The 14,126-nt window shown below is 40.1% G+C and overlaps 1 protein-coding gene across 1 annotated transcript in view; it reads left to right on the top strand.

Annotated features, from left to right (window-relative positions):
- csmd3b (CUB and Sushi multiple domains 3b) overlaps positions 1 to 14,126 on the top strand; it is a 1,392,611-nt gene that overhangs the window by 1,079,327 nt on the left and 299,158 nt on the right. The window contains 1 exon segment of the mRNA XM_052022622.1: positions 7,321 to 7,477. Within this exon segment, the coding sequence (XP_051878582.1) occupies positions 7,321 to 7,477 (157 nt within the window).

The raw sequence follows: 14,126 nt of genomic DNA, 5'->3' as shown, positions 1-14,126 counted from the left end.
AATGGTAGTAAATTTGAATACAGTTTACCCCAGAAATGAATTCTGCCTTGTGTCTAAAGTAGATTCTCTGCCCCCTGCTGTTTATTTCTCCTAAAAGGACTCATCTTGACCTTTCAGACTTTCCCTGTTACAGAATGGCATTCAGATGTGTCCCATGAAATTAGACTGAAAGGAAAGAAAGTTATCTCAATTGAATTGATTCATTGATGAGTAATGGTAAGAAGTTTGATTGACTGGAGTTTCAACAACTTCAAAATAAGAAGCAATCACTTCAAATTCAATTCAGTAAAAATTTCCATTTTAATGTTTCCCGAGCAATACAGATTTAAAATTTGATTTTTTTTAAGTGCAGTTGCTTATTTTAGTGAATAGTATTGATTGGACAAAGAATGTACTCATTGTTGTTACTTAGCAAGGGAACAGAATGGGTTTCACATCATCGTGATGAATAATAATTTTGTACATGTCTCCAGCCCAAAGTGAGAATTACTGTTTTGGACGTTATGTCAAGGCTACTGCTGGTTAAGCCACAACCATAGCAGTGACTCTGGTTCAGACAAGGAATGCTGCTCCCAACTACTTATCACTAATTCCTCCAGGAATGTGTTGATGTTCCACATTAATATCCAGTCATTGGCACCTGCTGAATTCATTCCAGTGTGACTGTTGCAAATGGGCAAAATTAATTTATCTCTGATGCTCCACCCTTGCCCACCACTTCCAGGAACAATTCCAAGAGATTTAGGACTCACAAGATGAAAATAAACAGGAACAACATTTATTGTATCTTAATTTACTCACCCAGGGACAATATGTATGCTCCTCACACATGGAAAATAACCATGGAAAGTAACTCCAGCTGTAAAGATTAAGAGTTCATGACCTGCCCCAGAGAATGAAGCACAGAAATCTCGACTGACATCTCACAATGGTACTGAGGGAGCAATACCAAGAGAGATCCTGCCTTTAAGTAAATAGTTTAAACTGAGGTCCTGCCTGCTCTCAAACATAAATGATGCCATGTCATTATTTTGATGAAGAGATGGAAAGTTCTTCCTGGTGTCCAGGCCAATACTTATCTGATCACATTGATATTTATGAAACCTGCTGTCCCCAAATTGACTGCCATATCTGCTGCATGACTTCAGTGATCAGACTTTAAAAAGTACTGCTTTGGCTGTCTGTCATTTGTAGACATTTGGAAGTCAAGGAGAAAATAACGACATAAATGCAGTTCTTCTTTTCTTTTCTATTCATGGAAAATATAAGATATCTTTATCAGTCACATGTACATCGAAACACATGGGTTCATGTGGAAGTAAACCCCAGAATATACTAGCAACTTCAAAATATATAGAAGAAAGTTTCAGGGAATGGATGCTTTCTGCTTTATTGTGTTTGCTGAAAAGACAACACTCAATTTTGAAAGCAGCAGGAAATTAATTTTTTGACCATCAAGCAATAATTTTAGATCGATAAAAGTCAATATTGGGTTGTTTTATTGTTACATTGTATAATACTTCATTTGAAGAATTGCTTTCAGAGAGAATGGAAATCAGTTGCATTTCTGAATTAGTTCAACCTGTTTGGTATTTTTTAAAGATAATTTACTTTTGTAATCATTTCCAGAATGGCCTTAAATTATGCTGTATAATATGAGCAGAAATGCTTGTCTGAAATTTCTCTTTGGGTTATTTTGGTACACTCTAATCTAGTCATTCTACAAATCATGGGGAGGAGTTTTTGGGTAAATATATTGCTTCAAATTGTTTGCAGTTAACTTTGGTAACACTCTGAGTTTCCCCTGGAGTTCCCAGGAATTGAGGAGCACCAACTACAGAGTTTCAAGGCTTGGCTGTAACATAATTCCAATGAGCAGTAGATCAGAGTCAAACATGCAGAGAGAACATGCTGGCACATGGCCTCAGTTACATCCTGGGAAAGGAGGGCAACAAAATAGAAGGAATATCCAAGGTAGTCCTGTGGAGTTAGGGTGAGCAAACCCTGTTTGCCCAGTTCACTTGGACAGTTTTCAGAGTGAACACATTATTTTGTAGCAGCCTCTGATAGAAGCCTTAAGGACCACTGCTTAATCTATTAACACCAAGTTGGAGACTGTCTATTCAGTCCTAATGAACATGTGAGAGAGGTCCTGAAACAGCGCCCTCAAAAACATATGCAAAATCACTAAATTCTGCAATGTGGGCAGGCATGGTAGTGTAGCAGTTAGCGTAACACTATTACGGTGCCAGCGACCTGGGTTCAATTCTGGCAGCTGTCTGTAAGGAGTTTGTATGTTCTCCCCATGTCTGCGTGGGTTTCCTCCGGGTGCTCCGGTTTCCTCCCACATTCCAAAGACGTACGGGTTAGGAAGTTGTGGGCATGCGATGTTGGCGCCGGAAGCGTGGCGACACTTGTGGGCCGCCCCCAGAACACTCTATGCAAAAAGATGCACTTCACTGTGTGTTTCGATGTACATGTAACTAATAAAGATATCTCAATGAATATGTGAGAGAGGTCCTGAAACAGCACTCTCATCAACAAATGCAAAATCACTAAATTCTGCAATTAGCAGCTGCCATGGATGTCTGAATAGAGCCTGATTCAGTAGAGCATGTCAAAAACCCTTTGGTTGTGGAAGACAGTAGTGGGAAAATGGTACTTTATAGGTCTTAGTGCTCCTTCCTTTTGTCCTCCCCCATATTTTTGTCTGAAAAGAAACTGAGGCACAATTTCCCTCTCAGCCTCCACTAATAGTTGGCCTACCTCCCAGTGAGGCTCAATTTACTAACTATGTTATTGATTAATTGCGGCTTGTGAAATGAATGTTGCGCTCAGTATCCTCAGGCGTTTGATCATTAAACCAGGAGTCCTTTTACAGTAGAGTGCGTCTAAAGATCAGTTGTGCTATATTTTCTTTGCATTCTGTAGAATTAGAAATGGTCCTTCTGGCCCAGTTTAAATTTGCAGGCTGCTACCAGTTGTGCTATCTGTAAGACTTACCCAGCCACTCTGTTCCCTCCATGTGAACGCCTTCGTTGCTAGACTCAGGCTCTATATAGTACAGACTCAGCTGCCTCCCGCAACATCGTCATAGTTCAAAATTAATATATAAGTGAGGTTGATGGAAAATTTCCTGCAGTTCTGCCGAGAACATCAGTAAGCAAGTGCTGTAGCATGGGATTAGTCCCACCCCCTATTGATTCAATTTCTTGGCCACTAATTTCTCTGGAAATCTTGGAGATTCGGTAACACAGATTTTAAGGTAAATTGGTAAATTAGTTTGTTATTGTTACATGTGCTGAGGTACAGTAAAAATCTTTGTTTTGCATACCATCCATACAGATCATTTCATCACATCATTGAGGTAGTACAAGGGAAAAGCAGTAACAGGGTGCAGAATAAGGTGTCACAGTTACAGAGGGAGTGCAGTGCAGGCAGACAATAAGCTGCAAAGTCATGACAAGGCAGATTGTGAGGTCAAGAGTCCATCTTATAGTACAAGGGGGTTGTTCAATAGTCTTATAACAGCGGGATAGAAGCTGTCCTTGAGCCTGCTGGTACATGGTTTCAGGCTTTTGTATCATCTGTCCGATGGAAGGGGGGAGAAGAGAGAATGTCCAGGGTAGGTGGGGTCTTTGATTATGTTGGCTGCTTTACCGAGGCAGCGAGAAGTGTAGGAGTGTATATGAGCAACTACCAGACTGAATCTATCTTTAATACTTTTTTTTAAAACCTTGTGCTGTGACTACCTTAGTGTTTCTGTAAAATGGCTTAATAGTAAGTAAATCTATTATTTATAGTCTGAAAGTGATAATTATGGTTATTTATGGTTACTTACTACCCTTGGGAATAAAGAGGAAAATGCATTAGGCATCCTCTGTAATCTCCTGTGTATTATGTTGTAATTAAGGGATAATTGTTCATCTCTCCATCATGCTGTCCTACACAGAGCACAAAAACAGCATGGATTTTGGTTCATAGGGGACTTGGCTGCTTGTGGAGATCGTCTTTCTGCCAGGTGCATAATATCAAGGAGTTGGGTGACACTCAATTTATAACATTTATAACATTCTCCGCTTTTATTTCTGCCAATCCATCCCCTTGCCTGCAAGTGGAATTTGTTTGAATAGAAAAAAGAAAACTTAAAGAAAAGATATGTATAACAATCCAAGGCTGTGGGGAATTTCAAACATTACATGTCTATTCATGCAAGTTACAGAATTAACAGAAAAGTTGATCTGTTCTACAAGGTAGAATAGAATTTCAGTGATGTACACGTCTGGTAAAGGTTTTGCACTTGAATGATGCCAGTTGTTGTCAGAATTTGAGGTAAATTGTGCACACAGCCACGCTTAGAAGTTAAATTGATAATACGCCAGGAGAGGGGGACAATACCTGAGGATAAAGAACAGCTCACAAAATTTGCTGGTGTTCATATGCCAAATAAGATTAAAACATTATCATTAACACCACTTGCAGTACTATCAAGGAATAGTTAATTTTCAAAAATATATGAAATTGAGAGAGCCATAGCAGCTCAGTAAGCTATTGAGAATCAATACTTACGGTGAAAAATAATCATCTTGTACGTCTAATAAAAACAATACAAAGAGCGACATGGTGCTGCTCGACTTCAATACTTTCTAAATGATCTAATTCAGTTCACCAGCATCTGCCTCCACATCAGAAACTTTTCAGCATTATCATAAAAAAAATTCTGAAAAGCTAGATTTAGCCGTACAGGCATAGAGAATAAGAACAGACAGCTCTGTGAAAAGGCAAATCTTTTCAAACGAGCACTGGTGATTTAGTTTCGACTTTGGTCCAGAATTTGCTGTTGTAATGACAATGAAACTGTTAAGTGTTTGTTGCCCGGGAGATGCCGTCAGTGATACCTGCTCCTCCACAGGATGTGCTGTTGCAGTCTTTGCAGATGCGATCAGCACAGAATCAGTACAGGAAAGAAACATGAAATCAGTGCTTCGATGACAACGTCAACTTTTTACGCACTGTTCTTACTCTCAAAAACAAACTTAGTCACCAAATGTTGATGCTCACCAAAGCTCACACTTCAACCTCAAGACAGCCCCTCTTAAAATGGCCACTTCCAGTAGAGTATAATTTATGTTAAATTAGGTTTATGCTAATTTATGTTAGAGAAACAAAGGACTGCAGATGCTGGAATCTAGGTGAAAAACACAATGATGCTGGAGGAACTCAGCAGGCCAGGCAGCATCCGTGGAGAAAAGCAGGCGGTCAACGTTTCGGGTCAGGATCCTTCTTCAGGGTCCTCGTCTTGTAACATGCTATGCTGCTGCTGTAAAAAAACTAATTTTCATGGCCTTTATACCCTGTGTATGTATACCTATGACAACAATAAACTTAAAATCGAACTTGAGCTTTCCTCTATTTTGTATGAATCAGAATCAGGTTTATTATCACTGACATATGTCGTGAAATTTGTTGTTTTGTGGCAGCAGTACAGTGCAAGACATAAAAACACAAACATTACTATAAGTTACAAAAATTATATAGTGCAAAACTGCCAGTAGATTTGAAAAAAAAAGTCTCTTTTACCTGAGCCCTGCCTTTTTAAACTTTTGTTGTTGCTGCTTCTCTTTGATGCTCGGCCTGCTGCTGGAAAAAACTTGCCCCCTTATCTGGAACCTGCCTTTTTAACACTGTTGTTATCAAGTATTGAGTATTGGTTTATTATTGTCACGTGTACCAAGGTACAATGAAAAGCTTTTGTTTTGCATGCTATTCAGACAGATCATTTCATACATGAGTATATCGAGGTAGTAAAAAGGAAATCAGAACATAGAATATAGTGTTGCTGTTAGAGAGAAAGTGCAGTGCAGGTAGACAAACAAAGTGCAAGGGCCGCAATGAGGTAAATTGGAAGATCAAGAGTTCATCTTTTAGCGTATGAGAGGTCTGTTCAAGAGTTTGATAACAGTGGGATAGCAGCTGTCCTTGAGTCTGGTGTTGACATGCTCTTAAGCTTTCATTATCTTCTGTCTGACAGGAGGGGGGAGGAGAGAGGATGACCAGGGTGGGAGGCGTCCTTGATTATGTAGGCTGCTTTTCTGAGGAAGCAGAAAGTATAGACAGAGTCAATAGAAGGGAGGCTGGTTTGTGTGCTGGACTTGGCTGTGTTCACAACTTTCTGCAATTTCTTGCAGTCTTGGGCAGAGCAGCTGCCATACCAAGCTGTGATGCATCCAGATAGGATGCTTTCTATGTTGCATCTGTAAAAATTAGTAAGAGTCATACCAAATTTGCTTAGACTTCTGAGGAAGTAGAGACATTGGTGTGCTTCCTTGGCCATAGTGTCCACATGGCTGGACTAGAACAAATTTTTGGTGTTATTTACCCCTAAGAACATGAAGCTTTCAACCATCTCCACCTCAGCACCATTGCTACAGACAGGGGCGTGTACTCCACTCCTCTTCCTGAAGTCAATGATCAGCTCCTTCATTTTGTTGACATTGAGGGGAAGGTTGTTGGTTGCTGCTTCTCAGTTTGACTGATCAGTATGAAGTAAAATTCTCTTAGTAACAATTAAAAATATTGCAATACACATCAGAATTGATAGTCCTTTGAATGATGAATGCGAGATTTTAATAGCATATTGAATCATAATTACCACTAAACAACTCTTTGCTCTTGAAAATAATGTTTTATAAATATAAACTGTCATATGATAAACCTTATATAATAAACATCAAAGATTTCTAAATCTTTGAAATAGTTTAAAAAAGAAAAATATTTATTCTTTTTCTATCGTTTCTGATATTTCAGTTTCTATCTTAATCCGATGTCTCTGAACTAATTCTCAGTGTAAAATGCTTAAACAGTTAAAAAATATACAAATTGTTCCTTTTTTCTGTCTGCTTTGCTATATGTGAGAGTCCTTCATGCTGATTAGCTGTTCAGCCTGCCCAATGGCTTCAATGTCCATGGGCACACACAGACCAACCATAGATGGCACATCAAGTGAAAGAAAATAATGCAGAGCCCTTTGTGGCTTTCTTGGTGGCTTTCTTCAAGGTTGGCAGTGAATGCTTTGCTGCTTTACGTTCCACAAGGTCTGAATTGTTGTCCTGAGTTCACAGAGAGAAAAAAAAATTCATACCAGTATAAAATTGTTAAAGGCCAATATTGCCTCTGCTCCGTAATGATGTTATGTCCAACAAGTAGTTCGACAAAATCTGGCGTTTAAGTGATGTTTACGTTGATTCTATTTTGCTCACATTTGTGCATCAGTTGCTTTATCTCATGGTGACCAGTCTATTTGTTTGTCTGTTTGAATAGATATATGATGGAAAAGACAGTTCTGCTCATCTTCTGGGGGCTTTCTTTGGCACTGGAATGCTGGGTACGACATTAAGCAGTACATCCAATCACCTGTGGCTGGAGTTTAACACTGACTCTGAAGCAACTGATGAAGGTTTTCAACTTGTTTACAACAGTGAGTACTTCACCCATCATTATATTAGTTTTCTTGTACAGAAATCAGATTTTAAACAATGTAAAAAAATACTCCATGCAGAGATGAAATTATAGCTGCTTATTAATTCCAAAGTAGTGCAAATAAATTATTGCAGACCAATGAGCAAAGGTCAACTCATTGACCTGCAAAAGATTATGATAATCTCTAATAATTTTTTGCAATGAAATAAATGAATAATTAACTGTAAAGGTCAATGTGTTGACCTTTGCCGTTAATTACTCATTTATTTCATTGCAAAAATGATTAAGGATTATCATAATCTTTTGTTTCGCTTTCATCAAAAGCTGACAAATGTATCGGTTAGTCCACAGAAGCAACTTGAAAATGAAAGAATTCCAAAAGGATCTTTGAAAGAAAATGTTTGGTTTGTGGATGGGAGGAGCAAGTGGGTACTGTGAGAGTGGACTGATAGGACAGCTCAACAGCAAATGGGTCACAGCAGGAAATGGTAACATGGTTTCAGCCCTCGGTTCTCCTTTGCTGATGGTGAGACTTGACTGAAAGGCACAATAAAATAAATCATGAATGACCTCCGCATCATTAAGCAAAATAAAAGGAGATAAACATGCAAATTTCTCTGCTTTGAAACAACTTGAGGAACAGATATTCAGGCAGAATAGGGAAAGTTGCAAAAACAACAGGGTTGTCATAGTGTGTGACTTCAATTTCCCCTTTATAGACTGGGACCTTCTTAGTGAAAGAGGGTTAGACAGGGTAAAATTTGCTAGATGCATCCAAGAGAGATTTTAAAATAGTTTGTGGATAATCCAACTAGAAGAGGGTCCATACTGGATATGTGTTGGGAAATGAGCAGGGCCAGGTAACTGATCGCTCAGTGGGAGAAAATCCAGGAAACAATGATCACAACTCCTTAAATTTTAAGATAGCTATGAATAAGGATAAGAATGGACCTTGCTGGAAAGTATTAAATTGGGAGACAACAAATTAGACGAGTCTTAGGCAGGAGCTAGGGAGAGTTAATTGGGAACAGCTGTTTTTGGGTATCCAGATCATAAAGACCAACTGCACAGAGCACAGGACAGCTATGTTCCGGAAAGAAGGATGGACAAGGATGGCAAGGTAAGGGATCCTTGGATGACGAGAGAAGAAAAAGGTTTAAGAAGGTAAAATCGAACTAGGTCCTTGAGGACTATAAAAAAGCCAGAAAAGAGGATAACTAGGGTGAGGGTAGGACCGCTCAAGGATAAAGGAAGGAACGTGTGCTTGGAGGCAGAGGATTTGGGCAAGGTCTAAATAAGTACTTTGCATCAATATTCGTCAAGGAGGCCATAGACGAGAGTGAGATCAGTGTGAAGCATCCTAATATGCTAGAGCATTTTGAGATAAACAGGTGGTGCTGGGTTTCTTGAAGAGCATTAGGGTGGATAAATTCCCAGGGCTTGATGGAATATACCCCAGGTTATTGAGAGAGATTTCTGGGGCCTTGACTAAGATCTTTGTATTCTCTCTTGCCACAAGCTAGGTTCTGGAGGACTGGCAAGTAGCTCATGTTTTTCCTTTGTTCAAGAAGGGAAATAGGGATAACCCTGGAAATTATAGTCCAGTGAATCTCATGTGAGTGGTAAGGAAGCTATTAGAGAGGATTCTGAGAGATAGATTTATGAGCATTTAGAGAAGTGTGGCCTAATTAGGGACAGTCAGCATGGCTTTGTGTGGGGCAAGTCATGTCTTACTGGCTTGATGGAGTTTTTCATGGAGGTGTTGAAGGTGATTGATGAAGGTAGAACAGTGGATGTTGTCTATGTGGATTTTAGTAAGGCATTCAACAAAGGTCCCTCATGGTAAGCTCATCCAGAAGGTTAAGATGCATGGGATCCACTGTGACATGGCTGTTTGGACTCAAAATTGGCTTGCTCATAGAAGACAGAAGGTAGTGGTTGATTGGTCTTATTCTAGCTGGAGGTCTGTGACTAGTGGTGTTCTGCAGGGATTCGTGCTGGGACCTCTGCTGTTTGTGATATACATAAATATCTCAGATGAAAATGTGGATGGGTGGGTTAGCAAGTTCGCAGATGACACAAAAATTAGTGGTGTTGTAGATAGTGTAGAAGATTGCCAAAGGGTTCAGCGGGATATAAATCAATTACAGATATGGGCAGAGAACTGGGAGTTTAATCCTGGCAAGTAAGAGGTGTTGCACTTTGAGAGATCAAATGTAAAGAACACAGTTAATGGCAGGACCCTTAATTGCATTGATATACAGAGGGGTCATGGGGTCCAAGTCCATAGCTCCCTGCAAGTGGCTGCACATGTTGATAGGGTGGTAAAGAAGATGTATGGCATGCTTGCCTTTATTAGTCAAGGCACTGAGTTCAAGAGTCAGGAAGTTACATCGCAACTTTATAAAACTCTAGTTAAGCCGCATCTGGAGTATTGAATTCAGTTCTGGTCACCCCATTGTAGGAAGGATGTGGAGGCTTTGGAGTGGCTGCAGGAGGGGTTTACCAGGATGCTGCCTAGAATAGAGGATCGGTTGGACAAACGAGGATCTTTTTTCTCTCGAGCGGTGGAGGCTGAGAGGAGACCGGATATAAGTTTATAAAATTATGAGAGACATAGATAGATAGCTAGTATCTTTTTCCCAGGGTTCAAATGATGAATAGCAGAGGGCATTCTTTTAAGGTGAGAGGGGAAAGGTTCAAGGGAGATGTGCAGGGCAAATTTTTTTACACAGAGAGTGGTGGGTGCCTGAAATGTGCTGCCAGGGGTGGTAGTGGATGCAGGTACAATGGAGGTGTTTGAAGAGGCTCTTAGTTATGCACATAAGTATGCAGCAAATGGAGGAATAAGGACCATGTGCAGTCAGAAAGGATTAGTTTAATGAGGTGTCATTAGCCCAATTAGATTGGCACAACATTGTGGGCCAAAGGGCCTGTTCCTATGCTGTCCTGTTCTCTGTTCTAACTTCTGCCTATCTGATCTGCATTGTTAAAAAACAAGGAGTGAGGGAAGGCGGGACTGAGAGAGAAAAAGGAGATAAAGATTGTGAGAGAGAGAGAGGAGATGGAGAGGAGAGATAAAGATTGAGAGAGAGAGGGAGAAAAAGATTGAGAGGGAGAAAGGGGACATAAAGGTAAAGAGAGAGAGGTGGTGGTGGAAGGGAGGGAATGAGGGAGGTGGTGAGAGGATTGTGTCTCTCTCTCCACAATCCACCCCTCCTCCTTTCTCTGTTTTCCATTGCCTCATTCAGTTTAGAGATGGTGCTTTGAACCATTGAAAATACTGCTTTCCCAGTGATAATGCAATCAATTCACTTTGTTTTTAGTTGCTCAAGTGCCCGAACATAAATTCAAGATACTTTTGTGCTGTATGACGTCACACAATGTAATGAATACAATATATAGCAATAGTGCTCTATGCAAAATTCATCAAGAATAAATAAATGTTTTCTATATATTATTTCAGGAATTGAACATCGTTTAAATGTAATCTGACTTTATGTAAAATTATCACTGAAAAAATCTTTCCTCCAAGTAGCAATTTCACACTGAATTGCACCTTTAATGCTGAACTAAATGGAGAAAATTAAGAGAAATCCCAAGTGACATAGGATGCAGACTTTAAATTACCCTTCTAATAAGTTAAAATACTTAGGCTACCTGATGGTTAAATTTGATAACAGTCAGTTTAATCAATGATTGGAGTTCTTATTTGTTTTCAGCTTTGTGTGTGGCATGATTTTTGAAGGCTTCCAAAATAAAATCAGTAATATGATGGTTTTAAGCAATTAAGTCTCAATTGCACTTTCAGACCAAATTTTAATGATCTTGGCGGATTTTTGACAGAAACAGAGCTTTGTCAAAGCAAAACATCTTCTGCTATAAGTTATAACTGGTACAATATTTATCAATGGAACCTATGGTGACATCAATGGTAAGATGTAACATAAAAGCCTGCCTTTCAACTTAAAGAACTATGAGATGTAAGGCATCTTAAAACCTTAACCCTCAGAGAAAACCATTTAGAGAAACAAAGGATGCAGATGCTGGAATCTAGATTAAAAACACTATAATGCTGGAGGAACTCAGCAGGCCAGGCAGCATCTGTGGAGAAAAGCAGGCGGTCAATATTTTGGGTCAGGACCCTTCTTCAGGACTGAAGATAAGAAAAGGGGAAGCCCACTGTATAGGAGGGAAAAGCAGAGCAGTGATAGGTGGACAAAAGAGGGGAGACGGGGTGGGCACAAGGTATTGGTATTGGTTTATTATTGTCACTTGCACCGAGGTACAGTGAAAAACTTGTCTTGCAAACCGATCATACAAGTCAATTCATTACACAGTGCAGTTACATTGAGTTAGTACAGAGTACATTGAGGTAGTACAGGTAAAAACAATAATAGTAAAGTGTCACAGCTACAGAGAAAGTGCAGTGCAATAAGGTGCAAGGTCACAACAAGGTAAGTCGTGAGATCATAGTCCATCTCATTATATAAGGGAACCGTTCAATAGTCTTATCACAGTGAGGTGGAAGCTGTCCCTAAGTCTGGTGGTACGTGCCCTCAGGCTCCTGTATCTTCTACCTGAAGGAAGAGGAGAGAAGAGAGTATGACCCAGGTGGGTGGGGTCATTGATTATGCTGGCTGCTTCGCCAAGACAACAAGAGGTAAAGACAGAGTCCAAGGAGGGGTGGCTGGTGTCCGTGATGCGCTGGGCTGTGTCCACAACTCTCTGCAGCTTCTTGCGATCCTGGGCAGAGCAATTGCCGTACCAAGCCATGATACATCCAGATAGGATGCTTTCTATGGTGCATGGGTAGAAATTGGTGAGAGTCAAAGGGGACAAAATAGGTAGATGCAGGTAAGAGATAGTGATGGGCAGGTGCAAGGGAGGAGTGGAGAGTAGGCCCACTGGGGGATGGGTCAAAGGTAAGGAGGAAAAAAGGGGGGGGGGTAGAAAAAAGAGAGATAGGTGAGGAGAGGGAAGAAAAGAAGAGGCATGGTTGGGGGTGGGGAAGTGGGGATTACTTGAAGTGGGAGAATTCAATGTTCAAATGGAAACCATTTATTTGTGTCTAATCAAAAATATGTAGAAACAACCTCAGTTCCTCCTGGGTGAATGACTGGGAGGACATACAGTTTATGTTGATCTTTCTGTTGAAGTGAGTGACCAAGGAAAGACCAAGGGTGTGCCACACATCAGGGCAAAAAGGAGAAACTATGATGTTTTATGTTTTTGTGACTTAACATTGAAATGACAAGTTGAAAGTTAACCTAGCCATGAAACTGCCAGCAGCTCTTGCCAACCCAGCCACAATAATAAAACAAGTTATATAACAAATTTCACATCCAAAGCTTGGCACAGCCAACAAATTTTGCACCTTTACCAACCCAACAAACTATTTTTGTGTCTCGAGGGAACATAAACAACATCAGATAAATGGTCAGCTTTTTTTGTTGGTATCACTGAGGGAGAGGTCTTGGTCAGGGCACTTAAAATCTCGCTACCCTTCTCCCAAACTGCAATGAAATCGCAGTTAAATTCAGGAACCGCTTGACTGTTTATTGGAATGGTGGATTCAAGCTGCTCTTCATAAAACAGTTCCGTTTATTAACTCCACACAGCTTGTCTTTATATTAGCACTGAAATAATTGGATATATCCAAGGCACCTCATACGAGTGTTATGTAACAAAAGTTGACATCAAACCACTCAAGGAGATATTGGGGCAAGTGACCAAAAGCTGTGGCTGCAAGATGGAGAATGTGTAGCATCTTTGATGCATTTTGCTCTGATTTGCCAAGGCTGTGAATGGCCCTGAGGAGACATCCAACTTGTACAGCACCACTGACGATCACTGTTGTATTCCTGATGAATTTTGATTTCAGCTCTGACACATTGTCAGTTTGTATGGGCTGTTGTATTCTCCAAGTCTTTAGCATATCACTTTTATGGAGTTCCTGGCAGCAGGTCAGAAATAGGGATTAGACTTCCAGAGAATTTGCTCTGGTTCAGCTTCAGATACTACATGATTAAAATACAGTAGGATTCATTGCTGAGTTCTAAAATGACGAGCCCTTATTAAGTAATTAATATTTATACAGATTTGGACTCAACATACACAGTTCAGCTAGAATAAAATCAAAGCTTGAAGTTATATGGTGGTTTTAATGCAATAAAATATCTGTATTGATTCAGCATGGTAGCGTAGCGGTTAGCGTGATGCTATTACAGCACCAGCGTCCTGGGTTCAATTCCCATCGCTGTCTGTAAGGAGTTTGTATGTTCTCCCCGTGTCTGTGTGGGTTTCCTCCGGGTGCTCCACTTTCCTCCCACATTCCAAAGACGCACGGGTAGGTTAACATGGGTTTAAATGGGTGGCGTGGACTTGTTGCGTAGAAGGGCCTGTTACCTTGGTGTATAAATAAAGTTTTTAAAGTTAGCATAATTTGACTGTGCTACGTCAGCAGATATTAGAACTGGTCACTAAAAGCTTGTTCAAAGAGTTAGGTTTTAACTGACATTTTAAAGAAGGAAGAAGAGATACAGAAGTGAAGGGGTTCAGGAAAAGAACCTTCAAATCTGTGGCTGTGGTGACTGAAAGCACTGCTGCCAGAGGTGGAGCAATTAAATTTAGGTTGTAGTGGAGGT

The sequence above is a fragment of the Pristis pectinata genome, chromosome 9 (assembly GCF_009764475.1).
Source record: "Pristis pectinata isolate sPriPec2 chromosome 9, sPriPec2.1.pri, whole genome shotgun sequence".
Lineage (NCBI taxonomy): Eukaryota > Metazoa > Chordata > Chondrichthyes > Rhinopristiformes > Pristidae > Pristis > Pristis pectinata.
Note: the sequence above shows the minus strand (reverse complement) of the source record. Positions and strands in the feature narration are given on the sequence as shown.